Here is a 25,157-nt window from a genome sequence, read left to right as displayed (position 1 = left end):
CTGAGTGACTTCTAAGCTCATTTTCCAAGCAAGTCTGCCCAAAACATTACAAATGAGAAAAAGAAAATCCCTACTCACGCTTCATTCAGGGGAACAAAAATAAAATCCTTCTCAAAAATATCCACGTGGCGAGTCCAAGTTTTCACTCGTCCGTGTCGCTTCTGCTGAATTCTGTAAGATGACGGCGAGAGACAAAATTAAAACATTTTTCAACACTCGAAAAGACCTCTACCGTCTTATGCCCAAAGGTAATTTAAATGAATGAAGGTCTGGATTTAATGGATCCCACAGAAGCGTTAAAAGTAGCAATATTTAGCAGAATCTTTTTCCTTCATTTACCTTCCATCCACCTCTAGCCTTTCAACTTTTCCTCTAGAACATTTCTCAGAATCACTCGGGTCAAAGTTCCTCACTGGCCTCCACACCTTCTGCCCCTGGTTTAGGCGAATAGTAGGCAGCCCATTTATCCATCCCAGTGCTTAGAACTGTGCCTGGCACCTGACTAAGCTGTTAAATACTCCAGTTTCTATTAATATTATTATTCTTATTACACACACACACAGAATAATTATTATTATTATTTCCTCCAGGCCCCAATGGGTTCCACCCCCAAATTAGCGGTGAAACGTCACGAGTTAATTATAGCTTCCTAATCGATTTTAAAAAAGTGACTCGGGTTAATTACGCTCGGCCTGGGTGGGCCTCTTTTCCCAAGGATCTGACTTACGAGAGATTTGGAGTTTCGTGAAGATTTCTCCTCTCCTTCTGATTAAGGCGTTTATAAAAAAAGGAGCTGAATATATGAATCCTGTCAGCATCTTCTTTCTTCAGTTTTTCGAGCACTAAATACCTAGCGGAGAAAACACATTCCCAGTGATCCTCACTAACTCAGGATAACGACAGAGAAGCCCGACTCGCTTGGAGAAGAGGACGACCAGCAGATCCCTAATCTCCACGATTTAGACTACGCTTCCCCGGGGGATGTTTTAGCTGCGTTGAACAGGAGGGGCCTGGATGAGAAGTGGGGGGAAAGGGAAGGGAAAGGTACAGAGAGGCCTGGGCAACGTCCCGCCGCAACTGCTGAATTTTGGGGAAGGAATTCCTCCCCTCCCCTAAAACCTAACAGGGGACGAGCCGACCGGCCAGCTGCCGCGTTCCACGGCGATTCAGAGAACGAGTCGAGAAGCACAACTGCGTCTCCCGAGGGAGGAGACGGGCCGTCCGTTCAGCAATCAGAGCCTGAAGCTGCTGCCCGGCGGACGCGGGGATGCGAGTTGCAACCGGACGGCCCAGCGGCACCCCCATCTGGCCCAGGCTAAGACGCCTTTCCAACCCTTCCAGACATTCCCTGGGCCCGCTGCACCGGGAGGGATTTCACACTTTCCAACTCCGGAAAGCTTGGATGGTGACGATTCGCGGGAAGGGAGTGACCCGTGGGCCTCACGGGCCCCGAGAGAGATCCCCACAGCCCCCGGCCCTCCAAAGACCAAGATGGCAGCACCCCCCGAGGCCTCTCCAGGGCTCCTTTCCCCCTAACATTTGGCTCTCTGAATTTTGCCTTTTCTGGTACTTTGTATTCCTATTACTTTATCTTTCATATTCTGTCTGCTGGCGAACTCTTCCTCCACCTCTGCACTCAGTGAGCGCCTAAAAACCATTACTACACGTGCTCGTTAACCACCTCACAAGGTGAGCTCCCGTCTTCCACTTCGGGAAACGTACATCACCTTCCTGGCCCCCTGACATCCTCTCCCTGTCGTAAAAGGAAAACTTTTACACGCAGGGAGCTCCCATTTGCTCAAGAGACGGGAGTGATTTTTCAGTCGACCCCTCGGTGTCCGAGTTGCCCTACCTGAGAACACATTATAGTCCCTTGTGGACAAGGGATTAGAAAATTTTCCGACTATCTTTCTGTGTGTGTGGTGCGAAAACTTAACTGAAGGGTTTCTTGTTTGTTTGGGGTATTTTTTTTTTCCCTCTCTTTCCTTCTTCCTAGCCCCAACCCACACGGGAATGAAAGTCCACCATCAGCAGGGTCACCTTTGAACAGAGAGTCTGTCGTAGCCTCTCACTCTCCGATTAAGATAAATTTAAACACTTGTAGCTCAAGAAAATTAAAAGAAAATCCCCATTTCACTCAAAGCAAAGTGCGATTGAGACTTGCAAATACATATCAAGAAAATGCAACCAGGTGGAGATGGCGTCTCTAACCGTGGGTTCAACGATACCGTCCTCTCCTGATTTTCCTATTTCTCCGGTCGCCGCTTCGCGGTCTCTTTCACAGCCTCCTCCGCCTCCAACCCTCTGACTGCGGGGGTCCTTCACGGCTCGGTTCTAAGTCCCCTTCTCATCTCCGCCCACACCTGCCCCCTTAAGAGAACTCATTTGCTCCCGAGGCTCCAATTCCCACCGCGACACGGAGGATTCCCAAATCTACCTCTCCGGCTCGAACCTCTCTCCTTTTCCGCGTTCTCACGCTTCCCCCTTGGATGTCCTGCTGACACCTCGAACTTAAAGTGTCATCTTCCCCCCCAAACCCGTCCCCATGACCGTAGATCCCACCAACACCATCCTCCCTGTCGTACAAGCCCCTAACCATGGCATTATCCTCGACTCGGGTATCTCCTTCAACCCACACATTCGGTCACCCATTCGACCGTATTTCCTGAGCGCTTCCTTTGTGCAGAGCACGGTACCGAGCGCCTCAATCTGACACAAAATACCGTCAGATAACTTCGCAACATCTCTAGCATCTGCCCTTGCCTCTCTATCCCATGCCGATCCAAGCGCTCGGCATTTTCCGTCTTAACTCCCACGGCATCAGGCTCCTCGCTGACGTCCCCGCGTTCTCTCCGGTCCACACTTCAACTCCGCTGCCTGGATCATTCTCCTGAAAAACCGTTCCGCCCCTATCCCCCCATTCCTCAAAAGACGGCTGCCTGCCCGTCCACCTCTGCTTCCGATCACCCCTTACCCTCGGCTTTGAGGGACGCGATCAGTTCTCCCTCCTACCTAACCTCGCTGACCTACTACTATAACCCAACCCGCGCACTCCGCTCCTTGAACGGCGGCCTAGTCTCTGTACCTCCATCTCTATCCCACCCTTGCCCTCTTGCTTACGTCTTCCCCGGGGCCCGGAACATCCTCCCCTCTGCCCACCTTATATCGTATCTCCCCAAAAGGGACATCCGGACCAAGCCCTTTATTTCCCGTTTTCCCCTCCCCTGCGTCAACTAGGCATTTGGCTGTACGGCCCTTAAACGGAGAAGCAGCGTGGCCTAGTGGAAAGAGCCGGGGCTTGGGAGTCGGGGGTCGTGGGTTCTAATCCCGGCTCCGCCACTTGTCAGCCGCGTGACTCTGGGCAAGTCGCTTAGCTTCTCTGTGCCTCAGTTACCTCATCTGTGAAATGGGGGTTAAGACTGTGAGCCCCACGTGGGACAACCGGCTTACCCTGTATCTACCCCGGCGCTCAGAACACTGCTTGGCACACAGTAAGCACTTAAACACCACAATTATTAACTATTCACCTCAGACCCAGAGTACCGATGCATATATTCTTCGACTCTACCCTAATCTATTCTAACGTCTGCCCCTCTCCCTGCCTCGGGTAGACCGTGAGCTCGTCGTCACTCTCATCATCGGATGGTACTTACTAAAAAAAAAAAATAATAATAGCGTTTGTTAAACGCTTACTATGTGCCAGGCGCCCCACGGCCTAACAACTCTGTTGTACCGTACTCTGCCCAGCACTTAGGGCAGTGCTCGGCACAGAGAACATGCTACATGAATACCATTCATCGTTCAGCTATCTTTTGTAGAGAATAGGACAGCGATCACTCAGATCCCACGGACTGATCGACTGACCCCGGGGGTGAAAGGAAAACGGTATTTTCACTCACGATGCAGTAGGAGCTCTTTGTTTTCTCGGGAAGAGCTGTCTCCTCCGGGTGGCTGATTCCCAAATCTGCCTCTCGTCTAACTAGCAAGCGCACCACCCTCGGGCTGCGACCTCAAACCCTAAACTACTCATCCGTCTCCCCAAGCCCGCTGGTCCTCCTCAATTTCCCATCTGTGGTTAACAAGCCCGCAACCCTGGCGTTATTCTCCACTCTCCGCTCGCAACTCTCAAATTCAACCTCCTGCCACATCTTGCCGCTTCTTCCTACGCGCCTCCCCGATTCACCCAGCAAGCTAAAAAAAATCTCTTCACAGCGGAGCTAGACTATCAAAGCGGCCTCCTCGCTGGTCTCCCCGCTACCAGCCTCTCCTACCTCCAATCTACACCACATCCGCTGCCGCGCAGCTCGTCTTCTAGAGGCGTCGCTCGGCCGGCGTCTCCCTCCGCCGTACGATAACGCAACGCTCCATTCGCCTCCCGTGCTCTTCCGGCTCCAGGGAAAACTCCCCGTCGGCAGCACGCCCTCATTTCTGAACAGCTCTCTTCCCGTGCTATTTCCCCCCGTCCCTCTCTTCTTTCCGCCCAAGCTGTACTTCACGCTGGCCTCTCCCGCCTCCGTCCCCTCTCGACCGGTCCCCCGGGGCGGAAACCCCGTCCCTTCCCAAAGAGGACAGACCACAGTTCTCCCCGGAGTCAGGACACTCCTGGAATCCCACGGACCTCCCCGAAACGCAGGGAACGTGTCCGTTCACCGTTACGGCGCACAGAACACAATGCTCTGCGCACCGTAGGCGCTCAGTAGATACGACTGAACGAACGACGCCCGTCGTCCCGAGTCAGATAAACCCCCATCAGCCACCTCCAGCACGCACGTGCTCCTCGCGACGTCTGCCTAGACGCGTACTGGGTTTGTAAGTATTTTTTAAGCCTGACCCACTTTCCGGCCGAGCACAGACTCCATCTACGTGCTCCGCTACCAGTTCCGCTACGACGACTGGAGACGAACGGCTTAGTGACTGCCAAAGGGGACAGGACAGGTAGAAAGCAACAGACATTTCGAGAACAGCTGTGATTGCGGTCGAACAAAGAGCCAGTATGAAATTAACTTACTTTAAATAAAAATCTATAATAACATCATTTAAAAATTCTCCTTCATTTAGACAATGGAGATCTTCATTAGTCACAGAGATGCCTCCTTTAGCTGGAGGTGGTGGGTATACTATCAATCTGAAAAAAAAAATTCATATTGTGACAAGCGGAAAATAACGGAGGGGCGTACGAGAGTCCAAAAAAATGATCTCACTTTTCAACAGGACCAATAAACACATTGTGTGGCTCTCCGATTTCGTCCTCATCGTCAAAAAACTGAAACTGTGACGTTGTATTCCGTAATTGCATTTTGGATTCAAATACAACCTTGTAGAGAAAAAGAAGACGCATCATTTCCAAACATGAACATTTCCGGTTTTTATCAGTAACCGGTAAGCGTTTCAATTGGCAGAATGCGTCAAACGCCCGTGAAAACCAACAGCGAGAAGAACGCTTAAAACCGACCCAAAGCCCTGCATAAATGTCATTTCCATTTCAACCAGAATCTCCGTTTCCCTGGGAGATAAACCTTGATCTACAGCTCTGAAAGACAGGGTTATTTTCTGTGGGCCCTTAAATACGGGGCTGCGCGTTCAATCCAGTATCTTTCGCCTAGTTGACGGTCAGTAAATATTAGCTGTTGCTAATTATAGATATCGGGCTTATAGGGACCTTAAGGTCATCTCATCGTACTCTTCCCTTTGGAGTCCAACGTGAAAAATACCACCGACCGATTATTATACCCCCCGAAGTCCCCCAAAATGATTTATTCCGTCACAAAACAAAATACGCAGAGAGAAGCTGGGGATGCTGTGCAGTTTCCACTAATGTTTCCGAAAATCCCGCTTTTAACTAATGAAAATTTAATAGCTTCCCATCTCCAACTCCACACTCAAGTACACTGCTGTACAGGAAGGAGAAAAATCCCGGGATGCCATGTTCCCAGGTGCTAAAAAATCTCCCCTTGACAAGCGGAAAAGGAGGGGAGTGTACGAGAAAGCGGGCTGGGGATCAAAGGAAGGTGATGAGGAGGAAGCGAGAACAAAATGAACCGACTGCGCCAAAGTGGCCAGAGGTGAGGTGAAAAAGGGCAGGTGGGCGGCGAGATGGAGAAACAGCCGAACAAGGCGGACAAGAGAGGAAAGGCAAACGAGAAAAAAAGCAAACAGAGAACGGGCGGGTAGGGAGAGACCCACATCTGAAAGATCACGTCGAAAAGGGGCAGGAGCTAAGGAGTACAGAATATAGAGGGAAGGGGGAAGAAGGGGAAGGGGCATCCTGAGAAATGAAAGAGATGGAGACGGAAGAACGGGAGAAGTAAGGTAAACAAGTCAGCCAAGTAACTGGAAAAAGACCCAGAGCGGGACCAGGGTACGGAGGAAAAGAAGAGAGAGAGGGAAGACCGGAGCTCTATATCTTCCCACTTCCGAAAGCTCTGAAAGAGGAAACGAAAGCCAAACCCGAAAATCAACAATCCCTCACGCCTGGTTCTTGAAAATATGTCCCTAGCTCTCAGGCTTCCCGCGTTTCTCGAACCCTCCTCAACAGAGATGACGACTACGGTACTCGTCCGCAAAGAGGCCAATTCCGGCTCGTTAACTAAATCCCGTTACGACCCGCTAATTTGGAAAATGAGATCCCAAAACCATGCACCCGGCCGAGACTCGGAAGTCCGAGACGCGATCGAAGTAGCTTTCTGTAGGATGGATATATTTCGCAAAACAAAAAGTAAATTACGTTTTTGATTTTGTTTTCCTTTTGTGCAGAATTTCCTTTGGAGACTTCTTCAAAGGTTTTTGTAAAAGCAACGAGTCTACCATTGGCTACCTTAAAGGAAATTTTCTCAAAGAAATCTGAAACATTATTTCTGATGCCGATGTCGTTGATGATATTTTCGAAAACCATATTTGCCTGAGTATCGAGGCCCGTTTCAAAGATCAGAATGATGTACTGCTCTTCTGGATCTGAAAAGGAATGAGTCGAGAAATCCGTAATGCGTTCGTAGAGCGTTCGATATTACGAGGAGAAGTAAAAGAGAAAAAACTAACGGCCCCCAGCCCGAGCTTTGGAAAACTCTGAAATGCGAAGGGCTGTACTAAGCGCCGGGTCAGATACAAGGTAATCGCGATGGACACGGTCCCCCGTGCCGCAGATTTTAATCCCTATTTTACAGACGAGGTGACCGAGGCGCAGTGAAGTGACTTGCCCAGGGTCTACACAGCAGACGAGTGGCAGAGCCGGGATTAGAACCCAGGTCCTCTGACTCCCAGGTCGGACTCTCTCCGCTGGCCAGATTCTTCCCGGCTCTCACAAGCCGGCGACCCTGGCATTATCCTGGACGCTCTATCGCTCAATCAGTCGATAGTATCGAGTGCTTATTGTGTTCAGAGCACTGTATTAAACACTTTGTGTGCTTGGTTTAAGGCTCTTGTTAAGCGCTCACTATGTGTCCAACAGTGTTCTTAGCACTGGGGTGGGTACACGTTCATTAGGTTGGACTCGGCCCCGAGTAGTCTCGGCGAGGCCGGAGAACCCGTAAAAATCCCCATTTTAGAGGTGAGGAAACGGAGGCGCAGGGAAGGTAAGCGGCTTGCCGAGGTCCCACCGCAACTGGCAGAGCAGGTGCTAGAGCCGGGATTAGAACCCAGGTCCTCTGCCTCCCAGGCCCGTGCTCTCTCCGCTGGCCCGCACCGCTTCTTCAATTCAACGGAGTGGGTAGACGTGATCCCTGACCCCGAGGAACTGACATTCTAGGCGGGGAAACAGACAATAGAAGAAATTACAGATGGCGACTCGCCCAGGGTCACACGACAGACGAGTGAGAAACAGGTACGGCCTAGTGGACAGGGCAGGGGCCCGGAGTTAGCAGGACCCGGGTTCCAATCCCGGCTCCGCCACTCGTCCGCTGGGTGACCTGGGCAGGTCACGGCTTCTACGGGCCTCAGTTCCCTCACGCGTAAAATGGGGATCAGGACCGTGAACCCTCCGCGGGTCAGGGTCCGTGTCCAACCGATCCCGTATCGACCCCGGTGCTTAGAACGGTGCTCGGCACACGGTCGGCGCCTGAGGAATACCACCATTATTATGATCGCTTCACTTCTCTGTGCCTCAGTCCCCTCGCCTCTAAAACGGGGATCGAGACCACGAGCCCCACGCGGGACGGGGGCCGTGTCCATCTCGGTTTGCCTTATCAGCCCCACGGCTCAGTACAGTGCCCGTCACACGGCAAGCACTTAACAGATACCATAATTATGATTATTATTACTGTTAACGGGGCCATCTGCAGGCGTGCTGCCGTGAACCTGAGAGGCCGAGGAAGTAATGGCGTCTTCCGGGAGCTCGGCACGTCCCCAGTCAGTTCCCTGAGGCGGGGAAAGGTCCCCCACACATTCGCGCTTCCTTACCCCCGGCCGCGCGCGCCCCGGCACTTACTTGCTCCTTTACAATCGTACCAAACGCTATCCTTCTCTTTACTCATCTTCAGCTGAATTCTCAAGCTGTGACAGGCGGCTGGTATCGTCTGTAGAAACACCACCGGCAACTTCCGGGCGCTGCACCATTCACATTTGGTAAGTTCCGAGGTCTTCAAATTAATCTCCCGGGTGTCGCTCTCGGATTCTGGGAAGGAAAACGATGGCCTCGGTGAAACAACGGCCGGCCGGCAAACGCGTCCCACGGTCCTCCGTCAATCGATCAGCTCACAGAGCCGGTGGGAGAGTCCAACGGAAAAGCTGGGAGACAAATTCCCCGCCCGCAAGGAGCCTCACGGTCTAGAGGAGGGGAGACGGCCGTTCATATACATTAATTACGATACGGGCGGGAGTGCTGTGGGGTTGGGAGGGGGAAAGAATGAGAGGAACAAGTCGGGGCGACGCGGAAGGGAGTGGAAAGAGAGGAAGCGAGGGCTCGGTCAGGGAAGGCCCCTTGGAGGAGACGGGCCTTCGAGGAGGCTTCGAAGGTGGGGAGAGTCACCGTCTGGCGGGATACGAAGAGGGAGGGCGGTCCGGGCCGGAGGCAGGACGTGGGCGAGGGGTCCGCGGTGAGACAGACGAGATCGAGTGCTTTGGAGCCCACGGTGAGGGCTTAAAGAGAACAGCGACTAAAGATAAAGAAACGACTGCCAATCGAGCACTCGGCGGTATTCACGGAGTGCTTACTACGCGCAGAGCACTGTACTGAGGGCTCGGGCAGGTACAACGTAGACAACGCGGATTTCATCTCGCGGCGGAGGTCAACGCGGTTTTCACGCTGACGACGAAAATGACGACGACCATTTTATTTAAGCCCTTACTGTGTGTGAGGGCCCGGGCTAAGCGCCGGGATATAAAATAATCAGGTCGATTCACGGCCCCCGCCCTAGACGGGACTCACGGTCTCAGTAGAGGGAGGACAGGGAAGCGGAGGGATTTAGTGGAAAAAGTCAGAGGCCGCGGGTTCTAATCCCGGCAAGCCACTTAACTTCTCCGCGCGACTAAGCTCGCACAGAGTCCACGGCCCACACGGGGCTCGGCGATCTCAGTCCCGATTCTGCCGATGAAATAACTGGGGCCCAGAGAAGGGAAGAGGCTTGCCCAGGGCCACCCAGCAGACAAGAGGCACAACTGGGATGAGGAGCCGGGTTCTCCGGCTCCCAGGTCCGGCCTCTGTCCACGAAGCCACCAGTCTATTGATGCCTGTCTACTTCTGTTTTGTCGCCTGCCTCCCCCTTCTAGACCGCGAGCCCGCCGTTGGGCAGGGATCGTCTCTCTCTGTTGCCGACCTTTACTTTCCGAGCTCTCAGCAGAGCGCTCCGCACGCCGTAAGCGCTCGATGAACACCACTGCACGAACGAACGGTTCCCGAAAGAAGCGAACGCCGGGGCTAGGCGGGCTCCATCCCTCTGCAGAAAGGGATCGAGACTCGTTCACCCTGGGCATATCCAGCCTGTAAACAGACTAGATTATCTCTTTCACGCTACCAAAGTGCACCTTTTACTCTGAACAACAATCCCCAGCAAAAAGTTGGCATCTTGAGGATCAAAGAGAAGGAAAAGATTCTTACCTTCCAGGCGGATCTTGATATAATCTAAACAAAACTGTAAAAGATAGAACAGCGTTATTTCTTGCTTCGACGCTGACTCTACGTACCAACGACCCCAATATTTATGCCTGACCGCTAAACAGGAGATCTACGGTTCGGGCATTTGGGTTTCAGGCAACCTCCAAATAGAAGCTAATTCCCTACATTTCGTAAGATTCAGCTTTTAACGGGCTCTATGAACTAAGGGTCCAACAAGGAGTCAAAATGCCCCGCCCCGCAAATCACAACTTCAGGTTATATATGTCTTTATTGCCATTGTTCTCGTCCGTCCGTCTCCCCCGATCAGACCGTAAGCCCGTCAAACGGCAGGGACCGTCTCTATCTGTTGCCGACTTGTTCATCCCAAGCGCTTAGTACAGTGCTCTGCACATAGTAAGCGCTCAATAAATACTATTGAATGAATGAATATGTCTTAGAAGTTTAAAGGTCAATTTTTAAGTAATATTTTAATCAGGCTTGGGGGATAAAAGCTTACCCTTTATGCTCATTTTTTTTTTTTTGATGGTATTTAGGCGAATACTACGTGCCCGGAACTGTACTGAGCGCTGGGGTCGACACGAGATAATCAGTGTGCACACAGTACGTGTTCCACGTGGGCTCGCGGTCTTTACTCCCATTTTACAGATGAGGTAGGTGAGGGACGGAGAATGACGTGACTTGCCCGAGGACAGGCAGCAGACAGGTGGCAGAATCAGGATTGGAACCCAGGTCCTTCCGACTCCCCGGCCGGTGCTTTTTTTCCACCAGCCCGCGCTGCTTCTCTATTTATTCAGTTTCTCAAACCGACTACAGGGGTAAATTAGACGGATGTTCCGTCCTTTCAAAATTACGTCTACAGAGGACAAAAAGACCCAGCTTTCTTCTTCTGCCGTCTGAATAACTACACAGTGTCAGAAGACAACATGTGAATTAAAATAAGCTCAATTCCTACCATCTGGTATGGTTCTTTCTCCAACATTCAACTCCCTTGCTAAGTACCACTCCGGACCACAAAATTATACTTCCCTTCATAAACTATTACTTAGCAGGGAGCCTCTCGTCCATCTCTTCGCTTGAAAAGATGACCGTGTATCTGCCCCAGTGCTTAGAAGAGTGCTTGGCACATAGTAAGCGCTTAACAAATACCATCGTCATCATCATTATTATTATTATTTAAAGTGCTGCGCTTCTTTCTACACGCGAAGCCACCGAGTTCCTCGGAAGGAAGAACTCTTGAGTTGACGGGTTTTATCATTTACGAATAGCATCCTTCTACAGCATCAGAGGATTTTCTGAGTTGACTGGAACCAAGTGTTGCTCTTATCCTCTAACTCTTCTATAGGGTAATTTTTTTTTTAATATCGTCCCCTTTATCTGTTAATTACAGAAATGCCGGGATATAACTAGGCATTGCTAATCAGAACACAGGCAAGGCCTTCAGTGGGCCACATTATCGGTTCAGAGGCCCGGATTCGGTTTCCGTTGGAGACGCCCGTAGAGTTGAGGTCGCCGGGAGATGACTGGCCTCCCGGGCATCCACCTTCGCGGTTGGGTTCGGACAATTTAATGCCCCTAAATCCAACCCCCTTGGGACCCCACTCTTCGGCCCCCCCCGTCCTCGAATTTAAGCCCACTCTCCCTCGGCCCCGTTGAGACCAGCAGTCGCCCGGTGACCCGCAGGAACAAATTCCTCACGCGACAGACAGACGCTGGGGTGGTCCGGTGGGCCCTCGCCAATACCGCATTCATAATACTAATTTTAGTATTTGTTAAGTGCTTACAAAAGGCCAGACACGGTACTGGGCGCCGGGGCGGATGCAAGCAAATCGGGTTGGACACGGTCCCTGTCCCACGTGGGGGGTCACGGTCTCCATCCCCATTTTACAGATGAGGGAACTGAGGCCCAGAGAAGTGAAGTGACTTGCCCCAAGTCACGGAGCAGACAAGCGGCGGGGCCGGGGTTAGAACCCACGACCTTCTGACTCGCAGGCCCGTGATACCAGCACTTATCGTCTTACTCGCCGGACACCGGACCGGGTGGAAGTGGAAGGGTGGGATGACCTACTCCATACTCAATATCTTGACCCGATTTGGAAATCTGAACTCACAACTGTAATTAGAAAGACAGACGCATCGAGGCAGAGGCCGGTGCTGGAAAAATCACCTCCCCCAAATTACTCAGAGTGGAGAGGGAGGGTGATTCCTGGGCTCTCGGAAAAAACGCAATTCCCCAAATTACTCGGAGTGGAGAGAGATGACGATGATGATAATAACGACGTCTGTTAAGCGCTTACTCCGTGCCAAAAACTGTTCTTAGCGCTGGGGTAGATATAAGGTGATCAGGCTGTCCCACGTGGGGCTCAGAGACTTAATCCCCATTTTACAGATGAAGGAACTGAGGCATAGAGAAGTCCAGTGGCTCACCCGAGGTCACACAGCAGGTAAGTGGCGGGGCGGGATTAGAACCCGCATCCTCCGACTCTCTTGCCATTAAGCCACGGCTGCTTCTCATCAGGATGATTCCCGGCCTCTCCTAAGACGGATACCAGCCTTCCCGCTGCTCACCATCGTTCGGGGAGAACAACTACCGTCTACATCCGAGGCCCTCCGGAAGCGGCGGGGAGTAGTGGCTAGAGCCCGGGCCTGGGAGTCGCAAGGTCATGGGTTCTAATCCCGGCTTCACCGCTTGCCTGCTGTGGGATCTCGGGCAAGTCACTTCACCTCTCTGGGCCTCAGTTCCCTCATCTCTCAAATGGGGATCGAGACTTCGAGCCCCACGTGGGGCGGGGACTGCGACCAACCCGATCCGCCTGCATCCGCCCCGGTGCTTAGCACGGTGCCTGGCACATAGCGAGCGCTTAACAAATACCATGATAATTATTATTTCTCTTCAGTGAGGCAGGAACCTCTCCACTCAAGCCAATGAGACCCCAAACCGGCTCTCACCGGTGCCATTTCTCCCCTTCAGTAGCCCAGAGCCGGGGATGGATTAAAGACATACTCACAATTACAGGTTCGACCACCATCCTGCGCAGAGTCCCTATCCTTATACTCCGACAGTTGAGAATGACGCTCTCGTAGGAGTTTGGGCAGTTTAGAGGTACGGCGTCCGTTTCTTGAGAAGTCACCTTGCGCCGTTTCAAGGGAGTATTCGATACCGCGTTGCCAAACTAAAGGAGAAGAGGGAATTGGCGTTAGCGTCCCCGTCTTCGTCAACGGATGCCCTCTGAGGGATTAGCACTGAATCGCTTTATCAAAGGAAAATGGAAAAGAACAGGCCACGTGGCGACATCAGACCTGAAACGAACAGATTTTTTACAGAGCTCAATTATGTTACACCCCGTGCATCTAATCCACGGTAATCACCGGCAGTTTTTTTGGGTTTTTTTTACGGTATTTGTTAAGCGCTTACCACGTGCCGGGCACCGTACTAAACGCCGGGGTAGATACAAGCTAATCAGGTCGTCCCACGTGGGGCTCACCGTTTTAAACCCCATTTTACGGGCGAGGCGACTGAGGCCCAGGGAAGTGCCGAGACTTGCCCAAGGTCACGCAGCAGACAAGTGGCAGAGCCAGGATTAGAAACGGGAAGCAGGGGGGCCCAGGGGGTAGAGGACGGGCCCGGGAGTCAGAAGGAGCCGAGTTCTAATCCCGGCTCCGCCTCGTGTCTGCCGGGCCTGACCCTGGGCGAGTGGCTTCACTTCTCTGGGCCTCGGGCACCTCGGTGGGAAAATGGGGATTGAGACCGTGGGCCCCACGTGGGACAGGGATTGGGTCCGACCCGATTAGCCTGTATCTATCCCAGCGCTTCAAACCGTGCTCGATATATAGTAAGCGCTCAGTGGAAAGAGCCCGGGCTTGGGAGTCAGGGGTCGTGGGTTCTAATCCCGGCTCCGCCACTTGTCCGCTGTGTGAACTTGGGCAAGTCACTTCGCTTCTCTGGGCCTCAGTCACCTCACCGGTAAAATGGGGATTAACTGGGAGCCTCACGTGGGACAACCTCATTACCCTGTATCTACTCGAGCGCTTCCAACGGTGCTCTGCATATAGTAAGCGCTTAATAAATACCAACGTTATTACTATTATCATCGTTATTATCCGGTAACAGGAAATGAGCCGGGCTAGAATCCGCCCTCCTCGAAAGGCCGAGAGCTTCCCTCCCATAGAATCCAGCGTCTCTGCCAAACGCCAGCGTGGATCGGGATTTCCGGGTGGGTTTCTATCTCTCAGCTGAGAACGCGCCCCTCAAACTCAGAACGATATCGGAATCCTAGTTTGGAGCGGGGATGCCTGGATACTATATTCAAAGTAAGAAAGACCAAGCGAATTTTGGTAGAGAACTAGCGGCCCTCACTCTCAAATCCAAACAAAGCTCCTACTGAGTCGAGGTCCTAATCGGGAAGCTTGGCACGACCATTTCGTGAACACTAGAGGAGTATTTTAAAAATACCGATCCAGGGTATTTATTGAGCACTCGCCGGGTGCAGAGCAGTGTACTAAACCATCGGGCGCCTACCAAGAGGCCCCGCCCCTGCCCACTTCTACAATTCTAGAAGGGGAGATTAATATATTAAAATAAATCAATTGTGGATAGGTTCAAAAGTACTGTGGGACTGAGGGCAAACGTGAGGGTGTTGCAGGAGGGAGAAGGAAAGGGGGAAAACGGGAATAGAGGGCTTAGTCCCGGGAAGGCCTCTTGGAGGAGATGAGATTTTTTAATAAGGTTTTAAAGGGCGGAGAATGGTGATCTGCCAGATAGAGGCAGGGAGTTGCAGGCCAGAGGAAGGATGTGGGGAAAAAGTAAAAAATAATAACGATGGTATTGGTTAAGCGCTTACTCTGTACCAAGCACCGTTCCGAGCGCCGGAGTACATACGAGGTAGTCAGGTTGTCCCCCGTGGGGCTCCCAGTCTTCATCCCCATTTTATAGAGGAAGGAACTGAGGCCCAGAGAAGTGAAGCGACTTGCCCGAGGTCTGATCCCGAGGCGGCGGAGCTGGGATTAATAATGTTGGTATTTGTAAAGCGCTTACTATGTGCAGAGCGCTGTTCTAAGCGCTGGGGGAGATACAGGGTCATCGGGTCGTCCCACGTGAGGCTCCCAGTTAATCCCCATTTTACAGATGAGGTAACCGAGGCACAGAGAAGTGAAGTGACTCGCCCACAGTCACACAGCTGACAAGTGGAAGCGCCGGGCCTAGAACCCGGGACCTTCTGACTCCCAGGCCCGAGCGGATAGATAGATGGTGAGACAGGAGATACGCTGAGGGTACCTGGTCTTTCATCCTTGCTTTTCTCGGTATCGTGACCGGCGGTTCGGAGTCTGCGGGAATGCTTCCCAGCCTCTGCTCGATCCCACAGTTATTTTCTTTGAACGCCGCTTCCACCTTTCCGGTACAGGGAGCCGGGGAAGAATGCGCTAAATCCGCGGGTCGAGGGGAAATGCTCTCTCTGAGGTTAGAACTCCCGATGTCGTCGTCCTCTTCGTCGTCACTGGACAGAACGACTAAAAGGTAAACGGTGAATACCTCGCATCAGTCCGTCTGCCCGAAATTCACCTGGCGGAGAGACTTCGGGACCTTCTGAGCCCGTCGATCCGAATCCACTTGGGAGCTCTCTCCCTCGCCTTGACCCGGGAGAGCTCACCGAGTCGGGGGAATGTCGGAGCCGGACGAGCGTCCGCGGGCGACGAACGGCCGAGGTGACGGACAGTCTGCGGGGGAGAGGGGAGCCTTTTCCCCGACTTCGACTCCGCTCACCCCCGGTCCCAGACAGCCGCGGACCCAAAGCCGGGACAGAGGGGAGGCGGGGCCGGGAGAGAGGGAGACAACAGCCTTAGAACAGTGCTCGGCACATAGTAAGCGCTTAACAAATACCAACATTATTAACAGCCTTCTAGCCACCGGCGTGACCCCCGTGACCCTGAAAATTCTCCACACCCCTTCCCGTTTGGAGCCCCGGGCCAAAAGAGCCGCAAGGGGGGCAGAATCCGTGGGGCCGGAGGGGCAGGATCTCCATTTCGAGGTCGGAACCGTACGGAGCCAGAGGGGCGGAGGAGCTCTTCGGGCCCGGTGTAAGCGGGGAAAGGCACCGCTACGGACGCTGAACGGCAGGGACGGTGAGTAGCTTCACGGTCCCCCGTCATCCTGTCGCCCCCCTCCCCGTTCCCTCACTTTATTTCCCTCCCTCATCCCGTCAAACCCCCGCCCCTTCAAGGCGCCGCCTCCGACGTCCCTCCCGCTCCATCCCGAATCCCAGTGGCTCACGGAGCTGGGGCTTTCGTCACGCAGACCGAGGAGCAGAGGGAGGCAATAATATTGATGACGACGGCGTTGAGTGCTTACTATGTGCCAAGCCCTGGTGACGATACGAGGTGATCGTGGCGTCCCACGTGGGGCTCGCTAATTAACCCCCGTTTTGCAGATGAGGGAACTGAGGCGACTTGTCCCAAGTCACACAGCTGACGAGCGGCGGAGCCGGGATTCGAACCCACGATCTCTGAGGCAAGCTCTCGGAGGCGCCCCGCCCCGCCTACCATCCTACTCCTCTCCCCAGGAGCGGCAGAAGTCGTTGGTCCGGCCCGGCTTCCCGGGTGAAAACAGGGGAGTGGGATGAAAGCTGCCATTCCCCACGGCGGGCGGGGGGAGAAGAGGAGCCGGGCAAAGAGCGCGCCGCTACTTACCGTCCGGATCCCGGAAGGGAATCGACGGAAAAAACGGGCCGCTTTCACTCTCCCGTTTGAAGGAGGCGACGGTCAGAAGGGGAAACATCCGCTCTGGCCATTGGGACGAGCTAGAGGCGAAGGTGGAGGGCTTCGGGAGGCCGATTCCGACCCTCCTTTTCTCCTTCTCCCCCACCACCCCATAAATCTATACGTACCCGCACACCCGACTGATCGATGACCTCGGCAAATCGCTCCTCCAATCCTTTGAGCCTTTCATCCCCTCATTCCGAATCACATCCTGCTAGCACGACTTCGGAAAATGTTCTTACGGGGAACGGAAGCTGCTCCCGATTTTTTTTTTAGGGGGGTGGGTGGGGGAATCAGAATCGGACCCCGTACGTTTCGGACCGGGAAAGATAAAAATGTACTTACTCGGATCGTTTAGATCAGACGGCCTTGCATTTCTCGGTCTGAGATTTGTAATTTTGGGAATTTTTGACGCAGATAAAAGGACTTTTCCATTCGCCTTTAAAAAGTTCTGTCCGCTTTCGCCCCGATTCAGGAGAATATCCACCTTCCCGAAAGTCGAGCCATAAAACTTCTTGGCGTTCAAGCCAGTGTTCGGTGACTTTTCTCCTCCTGAGTTGGGATGAATCGACGACCGTGACAGCGGGCTCCCAGATTCATTTAAGGGCGCGATTTGCCTACAGTGTCTTTGGAAATCCTTCAGATAAGCACTTCCGCAGCTTTGGCATTTGGTCTGATTTTCATCCTCTTTCCCGCACTGCGGACAACATTCGTTTTTTTCAGAACCCTACGGTTTCAAAAAAAAAAAAAAAAAGGCACAAAAATCCACTTAGGCTCGATAATAATCCACGATTAGGCTTAATCCAAAAAGGACCGAATACTTTTGATGCGACCAACTCCTACCCGGAGCCGGCGGGGAACTGAGCTTTGGGGTTTATTTGGGCGGGGAGTCGTTCTGATTTTCTTCATCTTTTCGGTGAAAATCTCGCTCACGGTGACTCTTGGCACCGAGTCAGTGAACGGTGGGCGGCAAATTAGAACTCGGGAAGGATTTTCCATCTTCCTTCGAGCCCGTTTGGAGTTTTTTGATAAGCTGGAACAGATTCCGCTACTCTGACCGCCACGGTGGAAGCTGTAGCCGCCCTTCCCGGGACTCTGGGATGAGGCATTGTTTTCCACTCTTCCCTTCCCTAATCTCCCTCCCGCCTTCCCTTCCCGATCACCCCGTCACCGGGGCGGCAGAAGGAAGGCCCGAGGAGAGGCGCCGCCGGCCGGCAACCCGGATATCTGACGGAGAAGCAGCACGGCGGAGCGGATAGAGCACGGGCCTGGGAGTCGGAAGGTCACGGGTTCTAATCCCGGTTCTGCCACTTGCTCACCGTATGACGTTGGGCGAGTCATTACTCTGGACCTCAGTTATCTCGTCTGTAAAATGGGGACTGAGACCGTGAGCCCCACGTGGGACAGGGACTGTTTCCGACCCGATTTGCTCGTATCCGCCCCAGCGCTTAGTACAGTGCCTGGCCCGTGGTACGCGCTTCACGAGCACCATAACCATAATCGTAATAATCTCCCAGAACGTCTCAGGCTGGGGATGAGCCCACGTTAAAGGACGGCAGGCCAGGCGGAACGGGCTGGGGTGTCAAACGCTGACCCAACTGCCCGAATGAAAAGATTCTCAACTTACAGATAGAGCTCGGGCCTGGGAGTCGGAAGGTCACGGGTTCTAATCCCGGCTCTGCCACTCGTCTGCTGCGTGACCCCGGGCAAGTCACTTCACTGGGCCTCCGTCCCCTCATCTGTCAAATGGGGATTGAGACTGCGAGCCCCACGGGGCACAGAGACCGTGTCCAACCCAATTGGCTTGTATCCACCCAGCGCTTAGTTTAGTGCTTGGCACACAGTAAGCACTTCAATACCACGATTATTATTATTAAAAAAAACAGTACCCGTGTTTAGCTGAGCGATCAGTTAAGGAACCTCTGAAGAACCTCTGCACCGTACGTCGTAGGGACGACAAAATCAAGATCCTCTACCTAGAAAATGACCTTTGCTAGTATATGAGATGAAACACGGCCGGATCACATCACAAATTTAAACATCTACTTTTCAGCAGCTTCACATTCTTCCTATATTTAGGCGACGAAGCAGTTGATAAATTGCCTGTGTGTTCCTTCCAACCTTTAGAAGAAGGGGACACTTAATCACTAGAATTTCTCTCGCCGTCTCCTATTTATCTTTTCGGATGTCTTTGCCGATTACTATCCAATCGGTCGTATTTACTGCGCGCTGACCGCGTGCGGGGCACTCTACCGTTGCGTTCGCTGAGTGATGACAGCGGTGGTATTTGTTACGCGCTTACTACGTGCCAAGCGCTGTTGAGGATCCCGGCTGATCAGGTTGGACACAGTCCCTGTCCCAGATGAGGCTCCCAGTTTCTGATCTCCCTCTTCCAGACGGGAGAACCGAGGCACAGAGAAGCGACTCACCGGAGGTCACACGGCAGAAGTGGGGCGGAGCTGCGGTCAGCTCTCGGGAAGATTCGCCGGGAGAGAAGGAATAACGGCAGCTTAGGGAGCCTTTCAAATCTTTCGAGACTCTAGGCTTCCCCTAAAGGGTGAAGAAGTGCCGGGAATACGATGGTCTTCCCAACAATTCATACCCGGGCCGACTCGGCCGGTTACATCGAGGAAAGCCAAAGGCGAGGCCCTCACGATGGCTCGCCCACCCCCAAGCACACACTCCTCCTTCCGACGCTCCGGCATCCTGTACCTAAATAAGTCCGTGTTACTAGAGGGGCGTTCTGTGATTTCCACACCCTGCAGCCAAGGCGCGTTGGGAGCACACCCGTCCTGGCCCAGCTGAGTTTATGAGCTGGATGATATAACTCTGTGATAGACAGAGATGTACAAGTATATAAAACGAGACCCCTACTTCTAACAGAAATGAATAACGGCTTAAAGTACATCTTGGAATCCTGTTGGAAAACAAGCTGATTCGTCTTTGGGTCTCTGATTTGGGGGAAAAAAACCCCCAAATCCCACCCGACTTTGGGAACAATGAGATGGATTATTTATTGCAGGCGGCACTAACGTCGTGCACTTAACAGGGATCTCTTGGATCGGGGAGACTACTTTTAGACAAAACCACACTCTTTAAACTACAGCCCTTGAAAATTTCTTTTCGATATTTAAACTACCTAAAGACTGATTTCACACCAGATTCAAAAATGAAACAGAAAACCTGATGATCATCCCTGGATTTTGCTTCCTTTTTCTAAAAAAAAAAAATCAAATCCTGTACCCAAAGGCACCAGGTGAGGCATTAAATTTGGAGAGAAAGCAGTGAAGCTGTCGGAGACGGCGGAAAAGAGAACCTCTGAGGAGAAGCGGAAGAACTTGGGTAATTTAGCCTTGGGAAGAGAAGACTGCTGAGGTGGACGGTGAGCCGACGAGGACGAGAGGAAACGCTGTTTGCATCCGAGCACAGAGAATTTAAGTCTAGATGGATTTTTACAAGGTTCTGCGGGGCGGGGGGGTCACTGAGGGAGATCTTTAAAAATACGACTCGGACGTATCTGATCAGGATGACTGAGGGGGCCTCGTCTCCAATTCCCTTCTGGCTTCAGCATTTCCAACTCGCCAAAGGCCCGCGGCCCACCACCCTCCGGTCTGCGCCTCTAAAGGCTTAAAAACCATCGGGTCCCATTTTTTTTGACGGCAACGGGACCCGATTTCTCTAACCCACCTCTAAGTGGATTAAACATTTTTTGGAAGCCGGAAACGGAAGGGCCTCGGATTGATAGGAATGGCAGTGGCGTTTCGGCTGTACCTTCCTCTTGACTTCGGGCTCCGATTCTGATCCCGATCCGTCCGTTTTCTCCATCAGACTATCTGAAGGGGGGGAAACAAAAAAACGCATCAATGGATGAACTTCACCAGTCTTTGACGACGGCGGACCCTTAAATGCGGAACCCTCCAGAACGCCGGCAGCTGAAGGGAAACGAAACACTGTGACTTCACATTTCTGCAGCCCCTGGTCTTCGTCACCGGCGCGGAGTACAGTGCTCCGCACAAAGTAAGCGCCTAATCAATACGGCTGAAGGAATGAATCGCTCTCGACGGGTTGGTTTTTTTTTTTTGAGTGGCTTCTGATCATCATTCTATCAACGCTATTCACTGAGCACGTTTGAAAATGGCATTTATTAAGCATTTATAATGTGCCAAGCACTGTACTAAGCGCTGGGGCGGATACAAGATACCGGGTTGGACACGGTCCCTGACTTGTTCTGATGTGTATATATCTCTAATTCCATTTATGTTGATGTTATCGATGCCTGTTTACTTGTTTTGCTGTCTGTCTCCCCGCTTCTAGACCGTGAGCCTGCCGTGGGCTGGGATTGTCTCTCTGTTGCTTAACTGTAATAATAATAATAATAATAATAATGTTGGTACTTGTTAAGCGCTTACTATGTGCAGAGCACTGTTCTAAGCGCTGGGGTAGATACAAGGTGATCAGGTGGTCCCACGTGGAGCTCACAGTTTTATTTCCCATTTTACAGAAGAGGTAACTGAGGCACAGAGAGGTTCAGTGACTTGCCCACGGTCACACGGCTGACAAGTGGCAGGGCCGGGATTCGAACCCATGACCTCTGACTCCCAAGCCCGGGCTCTTTCCACCGAGCCACGCAAGCGTTCGGGACAGTGTTCGGCACACAGTAAGCGCTCGCTCGATCCCTGCCCCCTCGGGGCTTACAATCTGACAAGGTGAACAGACGAAATGATCTGCCAGTAGAGCGAGCAGGAGGGTGTAACGAGAAACTGTACACCTATATCGTAAAAATAACCGAATAACCTAATATCAAAATAAAACAAGCTACAGGAACGCTAAGGATGGAAATGAAATATTCAAGTGCTAAGGGGAAGGAGGTTCCGGCTCTCCACCTTCTTCCCCGTCACGACGGCACAGAGTGGCCTGGCGTTCCTCAAAAGTTCCAAAGGAACCGCAGAGGATGAATGCCGCCGTTGAGCTTCTGGAGAAATGCCAGCCACATTTCACAACATTTGCACCCAATCCCTTGCTCAAAGTAGAAGCGGCAGGCGGCGTGGACCGGTGGACGTTCCCTGCCCACCGTGAGCTTACGGTCTGGGGGGATGACCGACATTAACGTAAAGAAATCAGTTCTGATATCTAAGCAAGTACTGTGGGGTTGGGGGGGGGGGGGGCGATTAATAAACGTCTACAGGTCAGAGCCGGGTTCCGAGGGGACGCGGAAGGGACAGCGAGCTGCGGAAAAGAGGGGTCAATCCGGGAGGGCCTCTTGGAGGAGGTGTGCCCTTAATAAGTCCTTGAAAGGGGGTAGAGTTGTGATCTCTTCCCCAGTATTCCCCGACTTCCTCTCTTCACTCTTCCCAGTTCTGTTGTATTGTGCTAATTCTGTTGTATTGGACTCCCCCGCATGCTCCCTAAAGTGGCTTGCACCTAATTGTCCATTCCAAGCGCTTAGTACAGCGCTCTGCACATAGTAAGCGCTCAATAAATACTACTGAATGAATGAATGAATGATCAGCGCTCAATACATCTCCTCGATCGATTCCCGCCGACTCCTGGCCCTCACCGGATCACACCAGGTCCCCGAGGAGGCGGCCGCCGTCTCCTCCGCCCCCAGACTCGCTGGGAAAGATGGAGTCGGCCTACGTCGCTTCGCCCGTCGCCGTGTTTCACGCCACTTCCGTCCTTCGGCTTCTCAACCACGGCTCGCCCACCCACCGCAGCTACTGGCTGCTGTCGTCTATGTCGGCTCTGGTCCCCGACTAACGTGGATAGGTTTCTCTCTCTCCTCCTCTCCCTCCCTTCTACTCCACTCCCGCGAAGCAGCACGGCCTAGTGGGTAGAGCCCGGGCCTGAGGGTCAGAAAGACCTGGATTCTAATCTTGGTTCCGCCAAGTGTCTGCTTTGTGACCCTGGGCGAGTCCCTTCACTTCTCTGGGCCTCAGTTCCCTCATCTGTAAAAGGGGATCGAGACCGTGAGTCCCGTGTGGGACATGGACTGTGTCCAACCTGATTTCCTCATATCCGCCCCAGCGATTAGTAGAGCCTGGCACAATATAAGCGCTTAACAAATACCATAATTATTATTATTCATCTATATTGATGCTACTGATGCCTGTTTTCTTGTTTTGATGTCTGTCTCCCCCCTTCTAGACCGTGAGTCCGTTGTGGGCAGGGATGGTCTCTCTTTATCGCCCAACTGTCCCTTCCAAGCGCTTAATACGGTGCTCTGCCCACAGTAAGCGCTCGACAAACACGAATGAATTATTCAAAAGGTCACATCCGCTCGGCTGGCAACCGACTGAAGCCACACTGCGATCGAGGAGGCCCGTAATAACCGACTCGCGCCCTCTTCAGTAGGTTCCCGAGGCTTCTGCCTGGAATCTTAGAGCAGCAGAAAGAGATGTTCCCTGGCAGCTACCGATGATATTCACTGAGTGCGTACTATGTGACGGGCGCGATAAATGGAAGGAGACGCCGGATCACCATTTTTCTTCCCGAAGACGGTGATCTTTGTAGCCTGTAAGAAGGCCTGCGGGATAGCCTCACTCATCCTTCTTCAGGGGAAAAACTCGGGCGAAGGATTAGAAAGGCAGCAGAGATGCCTTCGGGTAAGGGGGCTTTACGCTTTCCGGGCTACGGAGAGGATGGATCCACGCTGTCTGAAAATCCTCGTGTCCAACAGATTGAGAACTGATCTGGCCTGCTGCTAATAATAATGATGATGATGGTGGTGTCTGTTAAGCGCTTACTCTGTGCCAAGCACGTTCCTAGGAACTGGAGTAGATACAGGGTAATCAGGCTGTCCCACACGGGGCTCACATTCTTTATCCACGTTTTACAGATGAGAAGTGAAGTGACTTGCCAAGGTCACGCGGCAGACGAGTGCTGGGGCCGGGATCGGAACCCACGACCTCTTGAGTCCCCAGCCCGTGCTCCCGCCGCTTCCCGGGGCGGCAGACATCCCTGGGAGAACTGCCGGAGGGGCAGCGTCCCTTCCCACCCTAAGCATCCACCCGTTGCCCAGGACGGGCCAGAGCCGATGCGGAAGGACGGATGCGCCAGAGGTCACTGGGATGGCAGGGCCGGCCAGAGCCGGGCAGAGGATCTGATGAACTAGTCGGCAGGGAACCAGCCAGGGCAGTTTTGACGAGCCGAGGACGGGGACCTGCAAGTTCTGGGCGGAGGCACTAAAATAAGATGCGACGGCCTCCTCGATGGCTGCCCCGGGGTGACCTCTGGCTGCACCCTCGACGGGAATCGTACAGCGCAGCCCGAGTGCAGAGAGGGTACGGACAGGCTGACGAAGATGAGGTCGGCTAGGAGCAGGAGGCGGCCACGCTGGCCAGGCCCAGCCAGGGATGGGCCGAGGGAGAAACTCAAGGGATCTAGAGCCGGGAAAGGGCATCTCATTAGCCCCCAGATTCGGCCCCAGATGGAGTGAGACCGGCAGTCATCACTCTTTTGCCTCCAGGTGGTCCCCGAGGAGGAATAATGAGAACCCACACTGATCCCCGGTGGCCACGGGCCCGTAACGGAGAAGAGCATGAGACTCGCAGGAGATAACGGGGCAGAGCGACACACAAATCCTTGGGTGGCTCGGGGGTAACGACCGAGTGACGCGTCACAAATCCTTGGGTGCAATAACGGAGGGAAGCGTCACGCAGATCGTCGGGTGGCCCGGGAGCCAAAACGGAGCGGAGCGTCACCCAGATCCTTGGGGGGCTTGGGGCAAAATGTTAGGCCTACGCTTGGGTGGCTCGGAGGCAAGGATGGAGCTTAGCATCACACAGATCCTTGGATGGCTCTAATGGCGTGGGGCACCCCACCAGAGGCTACGGGTCTTGAGCGGCTCAATGAGGAATCATAGCAGCAGGGCCGCGCCAAATAAAAGTCTCCGAGAGACTCCGTGTAGAATAGAGGAGTTTTGCTAAAAAGAAGGACTCAATTTTGATTTATCAGAGAGCACTGTGTGGCCGTGGTTATTTCTGTTACCGAAACAAACTCGAGCAAAAGCGTGCGATAACGGGGCAGGGTGTCACAAGTCTTTGGGTGGCTCGCGGGCAGTAATGGAGAGGAGTGTCACACAGATTCTGGGGTGCAATGCAGCAGCGGAGTATCACACATATCTCCGTGCGGCTCGGAGATAGTACCCGAGGGGAGCGTCACACCAATCCTTGGACGGCTCAGGGGCCCTGATGGAGTGGAGCATCCCACAAGGGGCTCAAGGTCTTGAGTGGCTCAATGATTAATAGCAGCAGAGACGGGCCAAATATAAGTCTCTGCGAGAGTCCAAGTAGAATAAAGGCATTTTGCTTAAAAAAAAAAAAGACAAACCAACTCAGTCGATCTTGATTTATCAGAGAGCATC

The 25,157-nt window shown here is 52.9% G+C and overlaps 1 protein-coding gene across 1 annotated transcript in view; it reads right to left on the bottom strand.

Moving 5' to 3' along the window:
* Positions 1-25,157, bottom strand: part of SENP6 (SUMO specific peptidase 6) — a gene marked incomplete at its 5' end in the record, with an annotated part of 80,585 nt that overhangs the window by 16,936 nt on the left and 38,492 nt on the right. The window contains 11 exons of the mRNA XM_029046960.2: positions 79-171; positions 728-850; positions 5,009-5,125; positions 5,202-5,314; positions 6,725-6,951; positions 8,420-8,605; positions 10,028-10,061; positions 13,051-13,215; positions 15,318-15,550; positions 17,141-17,522; positions 20,483-20,628. Coding sequence (XP_028902793.1) covers positions 79-171; positions 728-850; positions 5,009-5,125; positions 5,202-5,314; positions 6,725-6,951; positions 8,420-8,605; positions 10,028-10,061; positions 13,051-13,215; positions 15,318-15,550; positions 17,141-17,522; positions 20,483-20,628 — 1,819 coding nt within the window. The remainder of the gene's footprint in view (positions 1-78; positions 172-727; positions 851-5,008; positions 5,126-5,201; positions 5,315-6,724; positions 6,952-8,419; positions 8,606-10,027; positions 10,062-13,050; positions 13,216-15,317; positions 15,551-17,140; positions 17,523-20,482; positions 20,629-25,157) is intronic.

This window comes from Ornithorhynchus anatinus, chromosome 19 (assembly GCF_004115215.2).
Source record: "Ornithorhynchus anatinus isolate Pmale09 chromosome 19, mOrnAna1.pri.v4, whole genome shotgun sequence".
Taxonomy (NCBI): Eukaryota; Metazoa; Chordata; class Mammalia; order Monotremata; family Ornithorhynchidae; genus Ornithorhynchus; species Ornithorhynchus anatinus.
The sequence above is the reverse complement of the archived record's forward strand: the minus strand, read 5'-3'. Positions and strand labels throughout refer to the sequence as shown.